Source organism: Mustelus asterias, chromosome 29 (genome assembly GCF_964213995.1).
Source record: "Mustelus asterias chromosome 29, sMusAst1.hap1.1, whole genome shotgun sequence".
Classification (NCBI taxonomy): domain Eukaryota; kingdom Metazoa; phylum Chordata; class Chondrichthyes; order Carcharhiniformes; family Triakidae; genus Mustelus; species Mustelus asterias.
Window position 1 is genome coordinate 21,624,226 of NC_135829.1, and position 21,315 is coordinate 21,645,540.

Here is a 21,315-nt window from a genome sequence, read left to right on the forward strand (position 1 = left end):
GTGGCACAGTGGTTGGCACTGCTGCCTCACAGCACCAAGGATTCCAGCCTTGGGTCACTATCTGTGTGGAGTTTGCACATTCTCCCCATATTTGCGTGGGTTTCCTCCGGGTGCTCCGGTTTCCTCCCACACTCCAAAGATTAGGTGGATTGGCCATGCTAAATTATCCCTTCATGTCAGGGAGATTAGCAGAATAGATATGTGGGGTTACCGGGGTAGGGCGTGGGTGGAATTGTCACTGCCAAATGGCCTCCTTCTGCATTGTGTAGGGATTGAATGAAATGGTGCTGAATCTCTGAGCGTGATGCTGTCCCTCACCACGCCTGCTGCTGAGGTATCTGATGCCTGGTATCCTTGGCCTCTGGTCAACTGAGCTGAACTGAGTGTTGCCTGTTCTGGTTGGACATATTCGGGAAGATGTCATGGAAAGCTAGTGGTGTGGCGTAAGCGGGCTCTAGGTTTCTGAATTGGCTGTAGGAGCAGAGAAAGATAAATACCATCCTGTCCCACCATCTCTCACTGCTGTTGATGTGTAATAGTTGGAGGGAGAAGGGGGAGAGACACTGAAGACATCAGCAACAACAAATTCTCAATCTCAGATGCACTGCCACTTACCCACAGCCGTGTCCAGCTGCTACGCTCATCCTTTGGCCCTAAGCTTCTTGCGTTTCATTCGATACGTGTCTGGGTGTCAGTGCCAAACGAGCTTCACTCTCCTGTTCCCACCTCATGGCCCTGGTGCTTCACAGATCACTGCTGCAATCCGGGCTGTGATGGCAACAGGCACAACAATGGCACAAAGCTGGGTGGGAGGGTGAGCTGTGAGAAGGACACAGAGATGCTTCAGTGTGTTTTGGACAAGCTGAGTGAGTGGGCAAATGCATGGCAGAGGAAGTATAATGTGGATAAATGTGAGGTTATCCACTTTGGTGGCAAAAGTGGGAAGGCAGATTTTTTTCTTATTCGTTCGTGGGACTTGGACATCACTGGCTGGGCCAGCATTTATCACCCATCCATAGTTGCCCTTGAAACTGAGTGGCTTGCTCGGCCATTTCAGAGGGTAGTCAACCACATTGCTGTGGCTCTGGAGTCACATGTAGGCCAGACCGGGTAAGGACGGCAGATTTCCTTCCCTAAAGGACATTAGTGAACCAGATGAGTTTTTCTGACAATCGATAATGGTTTCATGGTCATCAATAGATTCTTAATTCCAGGTATTTTTTATTGAATTCAAATCTCACCGGCAGGATTCGAACCCGGGTCCCCAGAACATTAGCTGAGTTTCTGGATTAAAAGTTTAGCAATAATACCATTAGGCTATTCCCTCCCCTTAAACCACCGTGCCATCCTAGGATGACGGGAGTGATGTATCAGGTGAGATTGGTTAGGATTGAATTCAGTGGAGTTCAGAAGAATGAGGGGGATCTCATAGAAACCGATGAAATTCTAACAGGACTAGACAGGGCAGATACAGGAAGGATGTTCCTGATCGTAGGTGTGTCCAGAACCAGGGGGTCACAGTCTAAGAATAATGGTAAACCATTCACGACAGAGATGGAGATAAAGATCTACACCCAGAGGGTGGTCGGCCTGTGGAATTCACAACCACACAAAGCAGTTGAGGCCAAAACATTGTATGTTTTCATTAAGGGTGGCACGGTGGCACAGTGATTAGCACTGTTGCCTCACAACGCCAGGGACCTGGGTTCAATTCCGGCCTTGGGTGATTTGCATGTCCTCTCCGTGTCACCATGGGTTTCCTCTGGGTGCTCTGGTTTCCTCGCACACTCCAAAGATGTGCAGATAAGGTGGATTGACCATGCTAAATGCATTGAGTTGCGGGAATAGGACAGTGGGGTGAGCCTGGAGAAGATGCTCTTTTGGAGTCGGTGCAACCTCGTTGGCTGAATGGCCTCCTTCTGCACTGTCGGGATGCTATAATTCTAAAGAGTTAGATATGGCTCTTGGGGCTAAAGTGATCAAAGGATATGGGGGAATCATAGAATGATTCTATGGGATTAGGTATTGGATGTTCATAATGAATGTGAGGGAGCAGGCTCGATGGGCCAAAGGGCCTCCTCCAGCTCCAACTTTCTGTGTTTCTACATGTTGGGGTTTGGAGCAGTGACGGTTGAGGCTCTAACATTGTTTCCATCATATAGCTGACTAGGAATCTCTGCCACACTCACCGCCGGCCATGGCGTGTTGGCTGGATTTGGCAGCTTGACCGCGTTATGAACCCTGACCATGAGCTTGTGGGGTGGGGCTCGAGGGATAGGGTGGGATTGTTGTCGGTGTGGGCTCGATGGGCTGAATGGCCTCTTTCTGCACTGTAGGGATTCTATGATTCGGCATCCGACCCCATGAGGCAGAAGCACAGCCCAGCCTCACCCTGGATCTACACACTGACACCAGCTCAATGACCATTTTGGTCAACTTCAGACTGAGGGGGCGGGGTTACAAAGAGCATGCGCAGTGTGGCTGTCGGGACTGTGTGAGGCCTTGGAAGCTCCTGCGCAGTGGACTGGCTGAAGCAGCGCCTGCGCAGTACTTAGAACCGGAGGTGCGCCTGCGCAGTGTGACTGGCTGAAGCAGCACCTGAGCCGTGCTTGAGGCCGGAGGTACGCCTGCGCAGTGTGTGGGTCTGCAGGTGCGCCTGCGCAGTTCATGGGGGACTGAGGTGCGCCTGCGCAGTGCGACTTTCTGAAACCGCGGTTGCGCAGTGTGAGTGGTGTTGCTGGGCCCTGGCCATGGCGTACCAGCTGTACCGGAACACAACTCTGGGCAACAGCCTGCAGGAGAGCCTGGATGAACTGATCCAGGTACCGGGGGAGCGGGGAAACCCGAGGGAACAACTATCCCCCCACCCCCCCCCCAATCTCCCCCCCCCTCACCCCCCCAATCTCCCCCCCAATCTCCCCCTCACCCCCCCCAATCTCCCCCTCACCCCCCCCAATCTCCCCCTCACCCCCCCCAATCTCCCCCTCACCCCCCCCAATCTCCCCCTCACCCCCCCCAATCTCCCCCTCACCCCCCCCAATCTCCCCCTCACCCCCCCCCAATCTCCCCCTCCACCCCCCCCAATCTCCCCCTCACCCCCCCAATCTCCCCCTCACCCCCCCCCAATCTCCCCCTCCACCCCCCCCAATCTCCCCCTCCACCCCCCCCAATCTCCCCCTCCACCCCCCCCAATCTCCCCCTCCACCCCCCCCAATCTCCCCCTCACCCCCCCAATCTCCCCCTCACCCCCCCAATCTCCCCCTCACCCCCCCAATCTCCCCCTCACCCCCCCAATCTCCCCCTCACCCCCCCAATCTCCCCCTCACCCCCCCAATCTCCCCCTCACCCCCCCAATCTCCCCCTCACCCCCCCAATCTCCCCCTCACCCCCCCAATCTCCCCCTCACCCCCCCAATCTCCCCCTCACCCCCCCAATCTCCCCCTCACCCCCCCCCAATCTCCCCCTCCCCTCACCCCCCCAATTTCCCCCCCATCTCACCCCCCCATCTCCCCCTCCCCCCCAATCTCCCCCTCCCCTCACCCCCCCCCAATCTCCCCCTCCCCTCACCCCCCCCCAATCTCCCCCTCCCCTCACCCCCCCCAATCTCCCCCTCCCCTCACCCCCCCCAATCTCCCCCTCCCCTCACCCCCCCCAATCTCCCCCTCCCCTCCCCCAATCTCCCCCTCCCCTCACCCCCCCCAATCTCCCCCTCCCCTCACCCCCCCCAATCTCCCCCTCCCCTCACCCCCCCCAATCTCCCCCTCCCCTCACCCCCCCCAATCTCCCCCTCCCCTCACCCCCCCCAATCTCCCCCTCCCCTCACCCCCCCCAATCTCCCCCTCCCCTCACCCCCCCCAATCTCCCCCTCCCCTCACCCCCCCCAATCTCCCCCTCCCCTCACCCCCCCCCTCACCCCCCACCCTCACCCCCCCCCCTCACCCCCCCCCAATCTCCTCCTCCCCTCACCCCCCCCAATCTCCCCCTCCCCTCACCCCCCCAATCTCCCCCTCCCCTCACCCCCCCCAATCTCCCCCTCCCCTCACCCCTCCCCCAATCTCCCCCTCCCCTCACCCCCCCAATCTCCCCCTCCCCTCACCCCCCCAATCTCCCCCTCCCCTCACCCCCCCAATCTCCCCCTCCCCTCACCCCCCCAATCTCCCCCTCCCCTCACCCCCCCCCAATCTCCCCCTCCCCTCACCCCCCCAATCTCCCCCTCCCCTCACCCCCCCAATCTCCCCCTCCCCTCACCCCCCCCAATCTCCCCCTCCCCTCACCCCCCCAATCTCCCCCTCCCCTCACCCCCCCAATCTCCCCCTCCCCTCACCCCCCCAATCTCCCCCTCCCCTCACACCCCCCCCACCAATCTCCCCCTCCCCTCAACCCCCCCCCCCACCAATATCCCCCTCCCCTCAACCCCCCCCCCCACCAATATCCCCCTCCCCTCAACCCCCCCCCCCCCCAAAACTCTCTTCCTTTCCCCACCGAGATTGGGGGAGAGGGGTGAAGAATGGGGGTGTTTGGGGAAGGTTTTTGATGTGCTGTGTATTATGTTGTATCGTGGTGACTGTGCTGTTTCTCTCAGTCACAGCAGATCACCCCTCAGCTGGCTCTCCAGGTCTTGCTGCAGTTTGACAAAGCAATCAACAACGCCTTAGCGCAGAGGGTTCGGAACCGAGTCAATTTCAGGGTGAGCTCCCTCCCTTTCTCTCTCTCTCTCTATCCTAGCATGTCCTTGCATTTCAGGATTGGACTGTGTTTCACTTGGTTACACCAATCAGCCCATACTGCATGTGGGCTGCCTAACACACCGCTCCTCATCTCACTGCACTGTTTTGGTCTCCGTAAGAAAGGATAAGCTTGCATTGGAGGTGCTGGTCCAAGGTTCATTAGACGGGGGCAGCACGGTGGCACAGTGGTTAGCACTGCTGCCTCTCAGCACCAGGGACCCGGGTTCGATTCCCGGCTTGGGTCACTGTCTGTGTGGAGCTTGCACATTCTCCCTGTGTCTGCATGGGTTTCCTCCGGGTGCTCCGCTTTCCTCACACAGTCCAAAGATGTGCGGGTTAGGTTGATTGGCCATGGTAAATTGCCCCTTAGTGTATAGGTTAGGGGGAATTGTTGGGGAAAAAACATGGGGTTACGGGGATTGGATCTGGTTTAAGATCCTGTCAGAGAGTTGGTGCAAACCTGATGGGCCAAATGGCCTCCTTCCGCACTCTACCGATTCTATGATGAGACATATTTATTTCCTGAGGGGGAAAAAAGCAAATGACTGCAGATGCTGGAATCTGAAACCAAAAGAGAAAATGCTGGAAAATCTCAGCAGGTCTGGCAGCATCTGTAAGGAGAGAAAAGAGCTGACATTTCGAGTCCAGATGACTCAAAAGAAAGGGCCATCTGGACTCGAAACATCAGCTCTTTTCTCTCCTCACAGATGCTTGCCAGACCTGCTGAGATTTTCCAGTGAATGTTTGGAATTTTCTATCCCAGAGGATTGTGGATGTGGGTGACTGTAAGGGGAGTGGACAACACCTGTAAGCCAGTGACTGCTCAGGATTTGAGCAATGTGCCCACGTTTAGAAGGTGATTTGATTGAGGTTTTCAGGATATGGAGGTAATCTGGTAGAGTAGATGGCGGGGAGACTGGCTGGGGAAGGGAGGAGGGAAAAACATTGGCTTCACCAAACCCCTGTTGCAGGTGGCAGTATTTGTAGAGAGTAACCACTGCAAAATCCTTGTCGCGACAATATCTCCAAAGTGGGGCGGCACAGTGGTTAGCACTGCTGCGTCATAGCGCCAGGGACCTGGGTTCGATTCCCAGCTTGGGTCACTGTCTGTGTGGAGTCTGCATGTTCTCCCCGTGTCTGCGTGGGTTTCCTCCGGGGTGCTCCGGTTTCCTCCCACAGTCCGAAAGACATGCCGGTTAGGTGCATTGACCCGAACAGGCACCGGAGTGTGACGACTAGGGGAATTTCGCAGTGACTTCATTTAATGTAAGCGTTACTTGTGACTAATAAATAAACTTTATAAAAGTCCCACCTTCATTCTAAAGACCCTCTCCACCTTGTTGGGTGGCATCAGTAACGGAATATGGGTTCCAGGGAAAGGGCAGGAAAGTGGACGTGAGGAATGTTGGCTGAGCCACGATCCTATTGAATGGCAGAACAGGCTGAATGGCCTACTCCCCTCATTTCTTATGGTCTTATGATACTGTGCTAAATGGAATAGATTGAGAACATACCTATCAGCTCAAGCCATGAGGTGCCGTGGGCCATCGGCAACAGAATTATATACAAATGCAGTCTGTAACCTCGTGGCCCAGAATGGGTCCCTCATTGTACCATCAAGCTACCAGATCTACCTTGCTTCAATGGAGAGTACAGGAGGGCATGGGGAGCAGCACCAGGCATACCTAAAAATGTGGTGTCAACCTGGTGAAGCTACGATACAGGACTACTTGCATGCCAAAGAGTGGTTAGCACTGCGACCTCACAGCATCAGGGACCCGGGTTCGATTCCTGGCTTGGGTCACTGTCTGTGTGGAGTCTGCACGTTCTCCCCGTGGGTTTCCTCTGGGTGATCCGGTTTCCTCCCACAGTCCAAATATCTGCGGGTTAGGTGGATTGGCCGTGCTAAATTGCCCCTTAGCGTCAGGGGGACTAGCTAGGGTAAGTGTTATGAGGTTAGGGCCTGGGTGGGACTGTGGTTGGTGCAGACTCGATGGGCCGAATGGCCTCCTTCTGCATTGTAGGATTATAGATATGATTCTAAATGGCATAAACAGCAAGTGATAGAGCTTAAGCGATTCCACAACCAACTGATCAGATCTAAGCTCTGCAGTCTTGCCACATCCAGTCGAGAATAATGATGAATAATTAAACAACTCACAGGAGGGAGAGGCGCCACAAATATCCCCATCCTCAATGATGGAGGAGCCCAGCACATCAGTGCAAAAGATGAGACTGAAGCATTTGCAGCAATGTCCGGCCAGAAGTGCCAAGTGGATGATCCATCTTGGCCTCCTCCAGTGGTCCCCAGCATCTCAGATGCCAGTCTCCAGCCAATTCGATTCACTCCCCGTAATGTCAAGACACGGTTGGAGGCACTGGATGCTGCAAAAGTAATGGGCCCTGACCATATTCCAGCAATAGCCCTGAAGACTTGTGCTCCAGAACTTTCTGCACCCCTAGCCAAGCTGCTCCAGCACAGCTATAACACTGGCATCTACCCAACAATGTGAAAAATTGCCCAGTTATGTCTTGTCCATGAAGCGCAGGATAAATCCAATCTGGCCAATTATTGCTCCATTAGTTAGTCATTCGCAAAGTAATGACGGATGTTGTGGATAGCGCTATCAAGCAGCACTTATTCAGCAACAACCTGCTCACTAATGCTCAGTTTGAGTTCCACCACAGTCACCCAGCTCCAAGCATGGACAGAAGGGCTGAATTCCAGAGGCGAGAGTGACTGCCCTTTACATCAAAGCAGTCTGGCAGCAAGGAGCCCCAGCAAAACAGGAGTCGATGGGAATCGGGGAAACCCCCCATTGGCTGGAGTTGTGTGAGACCCAGGGGAATGAGCGACAAGATAGAATAGATTTTGTGATAGAATTTTTCATTAAGATGGGCAGTGACGTGGTTGATTCTGAGACTAGGATCCCGAATCTTAGTAAAGGAAACTACGGTGATATGAGGCACGAGTTGGATATGATAGATTGGGAAACTTGAAAGGGATGACAGTGGCAATGGCAAACATTCAAAGAGCGCATGGGTGAACTGCAATCATTGTTTTGGGGTGGCACAGTGGTTAGCACTGCTGCCTCATAGCGCCAGGGACCCAGGTTCGATTCCGGCCTCGGGTCACCCATTCTTCCCGTGTCTGCGTGGGTTTCCTTCGAGTGCTCCAGTTTCCTCCCACAGTCCAAAGATATGTACGGGTTAGGTGAATTGGCCATGCTAAATTGCACCTTGGTGTCAGAGGGACTAGCGAGGGTAAATGCATAAGGTTATGGGGGATAGGGCCTGGGTGGGATTGTGGTCAGTGCAGACTCGATGGGCCGAATGGCCTCCTGCACTATAGGATTCTATGTTTATTCTTGTCTGGCACAAAGCTATAGAGGGAAGGTGTCCAAACCATGGCCTACAAGGGAAATTACAGATAATATTAGATCCAAGGAAGAGGCATACAAGTTGACCAGAAAAAAACAGACCTGAGGATTGGGAGCAGTTTAGAATTCAACAGAGGACCAAGATATTGATTAAAGCGGGGAAAATAAAGTGCGAGAGTAAGCTTGCAGGGAACATCAAAACTGACTGTCAAAGTGTCTATAGCTATGTGAAGAGAAAAAGGATTGGTGAAGACAAACATAGGTCCCTTATAGTCAGAAACAAGGGAATTTACAATGGGGAACGAAGAATTGGCTGACCAACTGAATACATGCTTAGGTCAAGAGTAAAAGGATGAGATGTGAAGGCATAGGACCCTTAAAAGGTGAAGGGGGAAAAGTTTGTGCGGAACCGTTAGAAATGGCGGAGGTGCTTAATGAATACTTTACCTCGGTATTCACGGTGGAAAGGGATCTGGGTGGTTGTACTGCTGGATTGCGGAGGACAGAAAGGATCGAGCATGTGGACATAAAGAAAGAGGATGTGTTGGAACTATTGAATGGCATCAAGGTTGGTAAGTCGCCGGGACCGGATGGGATGTACCCCAGGTTACTGTGGGAGGCGAGGGAGGAGATTGCGGAGCCTTTGGCGATGATCTTTGCATCGTCGATGGAGACGGGAGAGGTTCCGGAGGATTGGAGGATTGCGGATGTGGTCCCTATATTCAAGAAAGGGAACAGGGACAGCCCGGGAAATTACCGACCGGTGAGTCTAACCTCAGTGGTTGGTAAGTTGATGGAGAGGATCCTGAGAGACAGGATTTATGATCATCTAGAGAAGTTTAGTATGATCAAAAGTAGTCAGCACGGCTTTGTCAGGGGCAGGTCGTGCCTTACGAGCCTGGTTGAGTTCTTTGAAAATGTGACCAAGCACATTGACGAAGGAAGAGCGGTGGATGTGGTCTATATGGACTTCAGCAAAGCGTTCGATAAGGTCCCCCATGCAAGACTTCTTGAGAAAGTGAGAGGGCATGGGATCCAAGGGGCTGTTGCCTTGTGGATCCAGAACTGGCTTGCCTGCAGAAGGCAGAGAGTGGCTGTGGAGGGGTCTTTCTCTGCATGGAGGTCAGTGACCAGTGGAGTGCCCCAGGGATCTGTTCTGGGACCCTTGCTGTTTGTCATTTTCATAAATGACCTGGATGAGGAAGTGGAGGGATGGGTTGGTAAGTTTGCTGACGACACCAAGGTAGGTGGTGTTGTGGATAGTTTGGAGGGATGTCAGAAGTTGCAGCGAGACATAGATAGAATGCAAGACTGGGCGGAGAAGTGGCAGATGGACTTCAACCCGGATAAGTGTGTAGTGATCCATTTTGGCAGATCCAATGGGATGGAGCAGCAGTATAAAATGAAGGGTACCATTCTTAGCAGTGTAGAGGATCAGAAGGACCTTGGGGTCCGGGTCCATAGGACTCTTAAATCGGCCTCGCAGGTGGAGGATGCGGTCAAGAAGGCGTATGGCGTACTAGCCTTCATTAATCGAGGGATTGAGTTTAGGAGTCGGGAGATAATGCTGCAGCTTTATAGGACCCTGGTTAGACCCCACTTGGAGTACTGCGCGCAGTTCTGGTCACCTCATTACAGGAAAGATGTTGAAGCCATTGAAAGGGTGCAGAGGAGATTTACAAGGATGTTGCCTGGATTGGGGGGCATGCCTTATGAGGATAGGTTGAGGGAGCTTGGTCTCTTCTCCCTGGAGAGACGAAGGATGAGAGGTGACCTGATAGAGGTTTACAAGATGTTGAGGGGTCTGGATAGGGTGGACTCTCAGAGGCTATTTCCAAGGGCTGAAATGGTTGCTACGAGAGGACACAGGTTTAAGGTGCTGGGGGGTAGGTACAGGGGGGATGTCAGGGGTAAGTTTTTCACTCAGAGGGTGGTGGGTGAGTGGAATCGGCTGACGTCGGTGGTGGTGGAGGCAAACTCGTTGGGGTCTTTTAAGAGACTTCTGGATGAGTACATGGGATTTAATGGGATTGAGGGCTATAGATAGGCCTAGAGGTGGGGATGTGATCGGCGCAACTTGTGGGCCGAAGGGCCTGTTTGTGCTGTGACTTTCTATGTTCTATGTTCTATGTTCTGTCTTCACAAAGGGGGACATAAATAACATACCAGAAATGGGGGGGACGGGACGGGGGGGGGGGGGGGGACAGGGTTTAGTGACAGGGAGGAACTGAAAGGAATCAGTATTAATAGAGAAATGGTGTTGAGGAAATTGATGGGATTGAAGGCGGATAAATCCCCATGGCATGATAATCTTCATCCCAGAATACTTAAGGAAGTGGCCCTAAAACTAGTGGATGCATTGGTGGTCATCTTCCAGGATTCCATAGACTCTGGAGCAGTTCCTACAGATTGGAGGGTAGCTAATGTAACCCCACTATTTAAAAAGGGAGGTAGAGAGAAAACGGAATTATAGACCGGTTAGCTTAACGTTGGTCATTCTAGAATTCTCGAATCCATTATCAAAGATTTTATAGAGAAACACTTGGAAAGCAAGTGGGCCGAAGGGCCTGTTTCCTGTGCTGTACTGTTCTTTGCATGGCAGGATCAGACAGAGTCAGCATGGATTTATGAAAGGGAAATCATGTTTGACAAATCTACTGGAATTCTTCGAGGACAGGCTTTCGACAAACTGGAAAGAGATTAGTGTGTAAAATTAAAGCACATGGGATTGGAGGGGGGAGTGTATTGAGATGGCTAGAAAATTGGTTGGCAGGCAGGAAACAGAGTAGGAATAAACGGGTCACTTTCTGATTGGGAGGCAGTGAATACTCGGGCACTGCAGGGATCAGTGCTCGGACCCAGCTATTCACGATATATATTCATGATTTAGATGAGGGAACTAAATGTAATATCTCCAAATTTGTAGATGTCACAAAGCTGGGTGGGAGGGTGAGCTGTGAGGAGGATGCAGAGATGCTTCAGTGTGATTTGGACAGGCTGAGTGAGTCGGCAAATGAATGGCAGTTGCAGTATAATGTGGATAAATGTGAGGTTATCCCCTTTAGTAGCAAAAACAGGAAGGCAGATTATTATCTGAACGGTTATAGATTGAGAGAGGAGAATGTGCAAAGACACCTAGAAGTCCTCGAACACTAGTCGCTAAAGGTAAGCAAGCAGGCAATAAAGAAGGCAAATGCTATGTTGGCCTTCATAGTGAGAGGATTCGAATAGAGGAGCAGGGATGTCTTGATGCAATTATACAGGGCCTTAGTGAGATCACAGCTGGAATATTGCGGGCAGTTTTGGTCGTCTTATCTGAGGAAGGATATTCATGCTATTGGAGAAAGTGCAGCAAAGGTTTACCAGACTGATTCCTGGCAGGACTGACTTATGAGGAGAGACTGAGTCGGTTAGGATTGTGTTCGCTGGAGTTCAGAAGAATGAGGATGGATCTCGTAGAAACCTATAAAATTCTAACAGGACGAGACAGGGTAGATGCAAGAAGGATGTTCCTGACTGTGGGGGGAGTCCAGAACCAGGGGTCACAGTCCGAGGGTATGAGGTAGATCATTTAGGACTGAGATGAGAAATTTCTTCACGCAGAGAGTGGTCAGTCTGTGGAATTCGCTACAACAGAAAGCAGCTGAGACCAATACATTGAATGTTGTCAAGAAGTTGTTAGATATAGCACTTGGGGATCAAAGGAAATGGGGGAAGGGGGGATCAGGCTATTGAGTTGGATGTCAGCCATGATAACGAATGGTAGAGCAGGCTCGAAGGGCCAAATGGCCTTCTCCTCTTTCCTATGTTTCTAGCACCAAGGTAAATGGTTGTGGTGGTTGGAGGTCAATCATCTCAGTCCCAGGACATTATTATGTGGTTTATATGGATTTTAGCAAGGTGTTCGATAAGGTCCCCCATGCAAGGCTTCTAGAAAAAGTGAGAGGACATGGGATCCAAGGGGCTGCTGCCCTGTGGATCCAGAACTGGCTTGCCCAAAGGAGGCAGAGAGTGGGTATAGATGTGTCTTTTTCTAATTGGAGGTCGGTCACCAGTGGTGTGCCCCAGGGATCTGTTCTGGGACCCTTGCTGTTTGTCATTTTCATAAATGACCTGGATGAGGAAGTGGAGGGATGGGTTGGTAAGTTTGCCGACGACACAAAGGTTGGTGGGGTTGTGGATAGTCTGGAGGGATGTCAGAAGTTACAGAGGGACATAGATAGGATGCAAGACTGGGCGGAGAAGTGGCAGATGGACTTCAACCCAGATAAATGCGTAGTGGTCCATTTTGGCAGGTCAAATGGGATGAAGGAGTACAATATACAGGGAAAGACTCTTAGTACTGTGGAGGATCAGAAAGACCTTGGGGTCCGGGTCCATAGGACTCTAAAATCGGCCCCGCAGGTGGAGGAGGTGGTTAAGAAGGCGTATGGTGTGCTGGCCTTTATCAATCGAGGGATTGAGTTTAGGAGTCCGGGGATAATGATGCAGCTATATAAGACCCTCATCAGACCCCACTTGGAGTACTGTGCTCAGTTCTGGTCGCCTCATTACAGGAAGGATGTGGAAAAGATTGAAAGGGTGCAGAGGCGATTTACAAGGAAGTTGCCTGGATTGAGTGGCATGCCTTATGAGGGTAGGCTGAGGGAGCTCAGTCTTTTCTCCTTGGAGAGACGTAGGATGAGAGGAGACCTAATAGAGGGATATAAGATGTTGAGAGGCATAGATCGGGTGGACTCTCAGAGGTTTTTTCCTGGGGTGGAAATGGCTGCTACGAGAGGACACAGGTTTAAGGTGCTGGGGTGTAGGTACAGGGGAAATGTCAGGGGTAAGTTTTTCACACAGAGGGTGGTGGGTGAGTGGAATCGGCTGCCGTCAGTGGTGGTGGAGGCAAATTCAATAGGGTCTTTTAAGAGACTCCTGGATGAGTACATGGGACTTAGTAGGATGGAGGGTTATAGGTAGGCCTAAAAGGTAGGGATATGTTCGGCAAAACTTGTGGGGCCGAAAGGCCTGTTTTGTGCTGTAGTTTTCTATGTTCTATGTTCTATTACAGGAGTCCCTTGGGGTAGGTCCAACCATCTTCAGATGCTTCACCAATGAGATTCACTAGGTTGATTCCGGAGTTGAGGAGAGACTGAGTAGACTGGGGCTATACTCATTGGAATTTAGAAGAATGAGGGGAGATCTTATGGAAACATATAAGATTATGAAGGGAAAAGATAAGATAGAAGCAGGGAAGTTGTTTCCATGGCAGGTGAAACTAGGACAAGGGGGCATGGCCTCAAAATAAGGGGAAGCAGATTTTGGACTGAGTTGAGGAGGAACTTCTTCACACAAAGGGTTGTGAATGTGTGGAATTCCCTGCCCAGTGAAGCAGTTGAGGCTACCTCGTTGAATGTATTTCAGGCAAGGATAGATAGATTTTTGAACAGTAAAGGATTTAAGGGTTATGGTGAGCGGGCGGGTAAGTGGAGCTGAGTCCACGAAAAGATCAGCCGTGATCTTATTGAATGGTGGAGGGGGCCAGATGGCCTACTCCTGCTCCTAGTTCTTATGTTCTTATGACCTTCCTTCCATCATAAGGTCGGAAGTGGGGATGTTCGCTGATGACTGCGCAGAGTCCTGTCACTAATAGCACCATGGATGTACCTGCATTGCACGGACTGCAGCGGTTCACCAGCACTGTGTCGAGAGCAATTAGAGATGGGCAATAAATACTGGCCCTGCCGCTGACACTAACATCCCAAGAACGAATAAAAAACTATCATCAGATTAGAAGTGGGGATGTTTGGTGATTGCACATTGTTCAGTACCATTCAACTGACACTCACATCCCATAAACCAATAAAAAAGATTCTGATCAGCATTGTAACACATACTGATTTCGGTTAATATTCCATAAATTGTTCCATGCTATAAACCTGCTGTGTCTGTGTCACATTAATGTGGGAAATATATTGTTTGAATTCAATTCTGTAATCACATCCACTGCGTTGGTTAAGGCTCAGTATTTCTCAGAGTGAGATCTGGGGGTGGTGTCCTGAAAAGGCTGGAGGATGCTGAGGTGCAATGTGTAAATCCTTTTACAGCCTGTTTGAAACTTTCTTTAAATTATTTCTGGGTTTCAGTCCTTGTGCATCACCCATTGGGCCAGTGGTGGCGCACTCTTGTGGTTGTTAGTGAGTTGTTTTGTGTGTTTTTGTTTTGGTAAAGGGCTCTTTGAACACGTACAGATTCTGTGACAACGTTTGGACATTTGTCCTGAACGATGTGGAATTCCGAGAGGTCACCGAGCTCGTGAAAGTGGACAAAGTGAAGATTGTGGCGTGTGACGGCAAAAGTGAGTTGCAATGTGTGTAAATCGAATGCACTTTTATTTTTTTAAAAAAAAGCTGTGGCTGGAGTTCCATTGAGAACCTCTCATTTGGGTGGCACTGCTGCCTCACAGCGCCAGGGACCCGGGTTCGATTCCCGGCTTGGGTCACAGTCCGTGTGGAGTCTGCACGTTCTCCTCGTGTCTGCGTGGGTTTCCTCCGGGTGCTCCGGTTTCCTTCCACAGTCCGAAAGATGTGCTGGTTACATGCATTGGCCCTGCTAAATTCTCCCTTAGTATATCTGAACAGGCGCCGCAGTGTGGCGACGAGGGGATTTTCACAGTAACTTCATTGCAGTGTTAATGTAAGCCGACTTGTGACACTAATAAATAAACTTAAAACTTATTCTTGGCTGTATGTGGAATGTCCAGTTTTTTTTCTTCCTGATTTTAAACTGTATATTGAGGAGGAACTTCTTCACCCAAAGGGTTGTGAATCTGTGGAATTCCCTGCCCAGTGAAGCAGTTGAGGCTACCTCGTTGAATGTTTTTAAGACAAGGATAGATACATTTTTGAACAGTAAAGGAATTAGGGGTTATGGTGAGCGGGTGGGTAAGTGGAGCTGAGTCCCTGAAAAGATCAGCCATGATCTTATTGAATGGCGGAGCAGGCTCGAGGGGCCAGATGGCCTACTCCTGCTCCTAGTTCTTATGTTCTCACATGTTCTTGATGACTGGTTACAGCATGCACAAGGTACCATTAAAGAGAGGGCTTTTAAGAAGGGCTTTTGTGAGTGTGTGGAGTATTCTGATTGGGTCTTGGATTCATATCTTGAATTTTATCACTGAAACTGGGACCCATGGTGTTCCAATGAGCAAATAATTCTGCTCAAATTTTCTGCTTCCCCTTTCCCATATCCCGTGTTCAGGCTAGGTAGGTGGTGCTGCAGTGATCCAGGGTAATACTCTGGGGACCCGGGTTCAAATCCCGCCATGGCAGATGATGAAATTTAAATTCACTGAAAATCTGGAATTAAAAGTCCAGTGATGATCATGAAACCATTGTCAATTGTCGTAAAAACCCATCTGGTTCACCAGTTCATATTTGGTCCAAAGATGTGCGGGTTAGGTGGATTGGCCATGCTAAATTGCCCCTTAGTGTCAGGGAACGAGAAGGATAAATACATGGGGCTACGTGGATAGGGCCTGGGTGGGATTGTTGTTGGTGAAGGCTTGATGGGCCGAATGGCCGCCTCCTGCACTGTAGGGCGGCATAGTGGCGCAGTGGTTAACACTCCTGCCTCTCAGTGCCAGGAACACGGGTTCGATTCCCAGCTTGGGTCACTGTCTGTGCGAAGTCTGCACGTCCTCCCCATGTCTGCGTGGGTTTCCTCCCACAGTCCGAAAGACGTACTGGTTAGGGTGCATTGGCCGTGCTAAATTCTCCCTCAGTGTACCCGAACAGGCGCCGGAGTGTGGCGACTAGGGGGTTTCACAGTAATTTCATTGCAGTGTGAATGTAAGCCATCTTGTGACGCTAACAAATAAGCTTTACAATTTAACGGATTCTATGATTGTAATGCTCCTTTAGGGCAAGAAATCTGCCGTCCTTACCTGGTCTGGCCTACATGATGCCAGATCCACAGCAATGTAGTTAACTCTTGACTGTCCTCTGAAGTGGCCTTGCAAACCACTCCGTTCCAGGAGAGTTAGGAATGGGCAACAAATGCAGGTCCAATCAGCGATGCCCACATCCCAGGAATGAATAAAAACAAAACACACCACCTCTGACCCCAGATCATCTCAAATGTCTGGGTGAAGAGGTTGCTCAGGCACTCTCTCTTGAAAATCTTATCCATCTAATCTTGTAATAATGGCCTCCATTGCTGACACCTTTCCCCCCTGCCTTCCCCACCAATCTGATTCTATCTATCCATCCCCTGCTCAATTGTGAATAGTCCTCTTGTATCTCCCTGCTTCCGCGAACAAGGTCGGATTTTTCAACTCCTGATTATTTTTCTGTTTTTTGTAAGTTTATAACCTGACAGCATTGCCTTGAGCCTGCTCTGCTCTCTCCGACATTAGTTCCTCTTAGTCCATTTCCCCATCTTTTCAATATTCCATCGCCGCTTCCAAAGATTTTTAACTGCTCCTTCTAATTTGACATTAGCTGTAAATTCTGACTCCCTCCAGGGTTGTGCCCTGGTCATCGAATCGATGTTCATTATTTCTGGGCCCGCATCTAGTTCCTCCCTCAAGATCCAAGCATCTTTACCCCCCCCCTTCAGCCAAACTAACTTCTCTAAAGTGGTCCTTTTCTCCAGCATCAATTTGCCTCCTAGCCCCCGCCCCCCCCCCCCCTCCCCTTCCCCGGTATCCGGCTCCTCACTAAAGACTGCCGCAAATGACTTTTTAATAATTACTTCGTGTTTTAATGAGCTTCTTCTTGATGAGCGTGTCCTCTGGCACCTTCTTATGTTAATAGAATCATGGATACTTGCAGCACAGAGTGAGGTCATTTGGCCTGTCCCCTCTGTGCTAATGCCCTGCTCAAATTGGTTACAGAATTGACTTCCACCACGAGGGCATTGCAGATCCCGACAACCAACTGACCAAAAGTAATCCCCCCACCCCCGGTATCCCTTGCCAATGACTTTAAATTTCTGACCTCTGGGTTATAAGCAGAGGCTTTGAAAATTCAAACAGAGCGCGTCCGCTAGTCGCCCCTGATCCATCCGACTGGTTCCTGCCTCAGAAATCTGACAGATTTGACAAACACCGCTTTCCTTGCATTAATGCCCTCTGCTCCTTCACGCACGTTTCAAGCTGATCCCTGTTAACAGATTCCAGCATTCCGCCTACTACGGCCGTCAGGGTAACTGTTCACTTCTCTCCCTCCTTCTGAGTGGGGTTATATTGGAAGGTGGCAGATCTTCTGAAACAGTTCCAGAATCAAAGGGATTCCACAAGATCGCACACAGTGCACCCACTATTTCTATCGCTTTTCAAACCCGAGGATGCAGGATCACAGAACCCTACGGTGCAGAAGGAGGCCATTCGGCCCTTTGAGTCTGTACCGACTCTCCGGCAGAGTCATAGAGGTTTACAGCATGGAAACAGGCCCTTTGGCCCAACTTGTCCATGCTGCCCTTTTTTTAAAGCCCCTAAGCTAGTCCCAATTGCCCGCATTTGGCCCATATCCCTCTATACCCATCTTACCCATGTAACAGAGCACCAGTAGGCTTACATTAACAATGCAATGAAGTTACTGTGGAAATCCCCAGAGTGTGGCGACCAGGGGTTTTTCACAGTAAGTTCATTGCAGTGTTGATGTAAGCCTACTTGTGATACTAATAAAATCAACTTTAAAAACATCTCACCCAGGCCCACTCCCTGCCCCAACCCTGTGACCCCACACATTTTTCCCACTAATCCCTGTAACCTGCACATCTTTGGACTGTAAGGGACAATTTAGCATGGCCAATCCACCTAACCTGCACATCGTTTAAAGTTAAAGTTTTAAACTTTATTAGTGTCACAAGTAGGCTTACATTAACACTGCAATGAAATTACTGTGAAAATCCCCTTGTCGCCACACTCCGAAATCTGTTCAGATACACTGAGGGAGAATTTAGCATGGCCAATACACCCTAACTAGCAGGTCTTTCGGACTGTGGGAAGAAACCGGAGCGCCCGGGAAGAAACCCACGCAGACATGGGGAGAACGTGCAAACTCCGCACAGTCAGTGACCCGAGCCGGGAATCGAACCCGGGTCCCTGGCGCTGTGAGGCAGCAGTGCTAACCACTGTGCCACCGCGCAATGGGGGTTCAGATGAAAAGCTGGGTCTCAGTGGGGAAACAAAGGTTCTGTAACCTGGGATATCGACCCAGAGCTGGAAAGTGGGACTCGTTTGGGTAGCTGATTTTTGAGTGGCGCAGACGCAATGGGGTGAATGACCTCCTGTGCCACAAAGTGTTCGTTTCTTTTACCTAATTCGTGTGACACTCTATTCAGTTCAGCTCTGGAGCCTCAAGTTGAGTTTTCATGGCATATTTTGTTTTGTTTACAGATACTGGTTCGAATGCTGCGGAATAATCCGGAACTGGATCGAGACCTTTCGGTGAAGCGGCATCCACACCAGACAAATTGTGAATAAGCCTAACTATTATTTGGCAGCTGCTTAATCTGTCACTGCTTCATTCAACACAGAACAAGTAGTGTGTGTGTGTGAGGGGGGGAGGGGGGTAAATGTACCCCCAGGATGTACAATATCAGTGAGATTACTTTTTATAAATTCAACTTTTGGCTCTTTTTTTATGTTTGAACGATAAACCTGTAATAAAGTTTTACTTAACGGTTGCTTGCCTCAATGGCGTATTTTGGCTTTGTTTAAGGGTTGATAAACACTCAATTCCTCCCCAATAAACGGGTGTGTTTGGCCTTGCAGCCTGGGCAGGGCTGGGACTGGAGTCCTGTCCAAGCCCAGTGGGTTTCCTGCCTTAAGGAGATCGAGAATGTATTTCCGAGTCACAGAGTCATACAACGCAGAAAAGGCCCTTTGGCCCATTGAATCTACACCGGCAATAACTACCACTCGCAACCACTACCAATTGGCAGCACGGTAGCACAGCCTCGCAGCACCAGGGACCCGGGTTCGATTCCCGGCTTGGGTCACTGTCTGTGCAGAGTCTGCACATTCTCCCCGTGTCTGCGTGGGTTTCTTCCCGGTGCTCCGGTTTCCTCCCACAGTCCAAAAGATGTGCTGGTTAGGTGCGTTGGCCATGCTAAATTCTCCCTCAGTGTACCCGAACAGGCACCGGAGTGTGACGACTCGGGGATTTTCACAGTAACTTCACTGCAGTGTTAATGTAAGCCTACTTGTGGCATTAATAAATAAACTTTAAACTTAAAGTGGCGCTAATCCCATTTTCCAACACTTGTCCCATATCCTTGAATGTTATGATATTGCAAGTGCTCATCCAAATACATTTAAAGCTTATAAGGTTTCCAGCCTCCACTACCTTCCCAAGCAATGCAGTTCAGATTCCCACCACAGTGTGAGTGAACTTTTTTCTCAAATCCCCTCAATCTCCTGCCCCCATCCTAAAACTATGCCCCCTCGTGATTGACCCCTCAACCAAGGGGAACAGCAGCTTCCTATTCACCCGATCCAAACCCCTCATAATCTTATACGCCTCAATCATGTCCCCCCTCAATCATGTCCCCCCTCAGCCTTCTCTACTCTAGAGAAAACAATCCAAGCCTATCCAGTCTCTCCTTGCAGCTCAAATGCTCCGTCCCAGGCAACATCCTGGTGAATCTCCTCTGTACCCCCCCTAGTGCAATCACATCCTCCCTATAGTGAGGTGACCAAAACTGCACACACTACTCCAGCTGTGGCCTAATCAATGCTCTGTACAACTCCAACATTACCTCCTTGCTCTTATATTCAATGCAATGACTAATAAGAGCAAGTGTTCCATATGCCTTCTTAACCTATTCACCTGCTTTTCCGACTTTGGGCATCTGTGAATAAGTGACCCAAGATCCATCTGTTCCTCTGAGTTTGTGGCTTCCCAAATTCATACTCTAGATCTTGGGGTCATCTGTCCTCCAAGCATCAATACTTGATGCCTGGTTACTTCTCATCTACAGAGCTGCACCTTGGCGACATTACCCAAAATCATAAGGTTAATTTCCACTTGTCTGTTGTCGTAGATTTTGGGTCATGATGTGGAGATTTTGGGTACAGACAATACTTAAACTGCAGTCGACTTGGGTACAGGTAACAGTTAAACCCAGAGTACTCAATTTCCAAGCTTTAATAGTGAGAACACAATGCAGCGCCCAGCATTGCGGGGTGTTCTGTCGATTCATACAGAAAATGTAATAGTTATAGTTAATTACAGCAAATGAGAAACATTTCTAGTCCTTCATTTGCATACATATCCACCAATCATAGCATAGCCTTTTGCCCTTATCCAATAGAAAACTCTCTCCTGTTAATCCTTCATTAACATATGTGCCCATATCTTGCTATTTGGTAATTGCCATGGTAACTCATCCTGTGTCCTAGCCTGGAATGTAGTGTTTATGGAACAAGGTTTTAGATTTAGTCACTTATCCTTAGTGCATGCGTGCTGGCCTTGTTTGGTTAATAAGCATTTCCCATTACTTGACAGAGTTGTTTGTCATAACTTAGATTTCCACAATTGTAACTTAAATTTTTTCATACCAGCATTTTGTAACTGCATTTTACTATAGTTTCACTATATTTATTGCTTTAGTAGAAGTAAGAATCCTTAACCTTGCAGAACAAAGTAAATTAAGTATTTGGCCATAGCTGGAATTACAACTTAATTTCCACACCGTCATTACAGGACAGAAGGATGCTATTCGGTCCAAAGAGTCCCTGTTGGTTCGCTGTCTATTGAGCAATCCAGTCAGTTCCATTTTCCCCTGTTCTACCTCCGTGGCCCGACAAGCTTATTTCCCCCCCGAGTGCCCATCCAGTTTCCGTTTCAAAGCATTGTTTGTCTCTGCTTCGACCGAGCTCGTAGGCCGCATGTTCCTTCCTGCTGCCATTCACTGCGTTAAAACAAAGTTTGTTTTTCACATCCCTCCCGTATCCTTAAATAAACTTAAATCTGTGTTGCCAAGTCTTTGTTCCATTGGCTCATGGGAAGGCTTTTCTTCATTTATAACAGCAGAAAGTGCTGGAAAAACCCCAGGAAGTCTGGCAGCAACTGGAGAGAGAAAGAGCCAATGTTTCGAGTCTGCATGATAAACCCAGCTTCTCTCCCCTAACTAACCTCAGAGCTAAAATCCCTAATCCCTGGAAACATTCTGGTAAATCTGCTCTGCACTCCTCTCAAAGACCCTCACATTCT

The 21,315-nt window shown here is 49.9% G+C and overlaps 1 protein-coding gene across 1 annotated transcript; it reads left to right on the forward strand.

Moving 5' to 3' along the window:
- The first annotated feature begins 2,698 nt into the window (after nt 1-2,698).
- On the forward strand, nt 2,699-18,784 carry gtf2a2 (general transcription factor IIA, 2). Its single transcript, XM_078199893.1, has 4 exons — nt 2,699-2,822; nt 4,583-4,687; nt 14,324-14,450; nt 18,495-18,784. The coding sequence occupies exons 1-4, from the start codon at nt 2,751-2,753 to the stop codon at nt 18,518-18,520; spliced, it is 330 nt and encodes a 109-aa protein (XP_078056019.1). The 5' UTR covers nt 2,699-2,750; the 3' UTR covers nt 18,521-18,784.
- Nucleotides 18,785-21,315: the final 2,531 nt, after the last annotated feature.

Excerpts from the sequence above, each read along its gene's own strand:
- gtf2a2 (XM_078199893.1), top strand. The coding sequence starts at position 2,751 with ATGGCGTACCAGCTGTACCGGAACACAACTCTGGGCAACAGCCTGCAG. Across the intron at positions 4,688-14,323 it reads GGAACCGAGTCAATTTCAGG|GGCTCTTTGAACACGTACAG; the intron begins GTGAGCTCCCTC and ends GTTTTGGTAAAG. Across the intron at positions 14,451-18,494 it reads TGTGGCGTGTGACGGCAAAA|ATACTGGTTCGAATGCTGCG; the intron begins GTGAGTTGCAAT and ends TTTTGTTTACAG.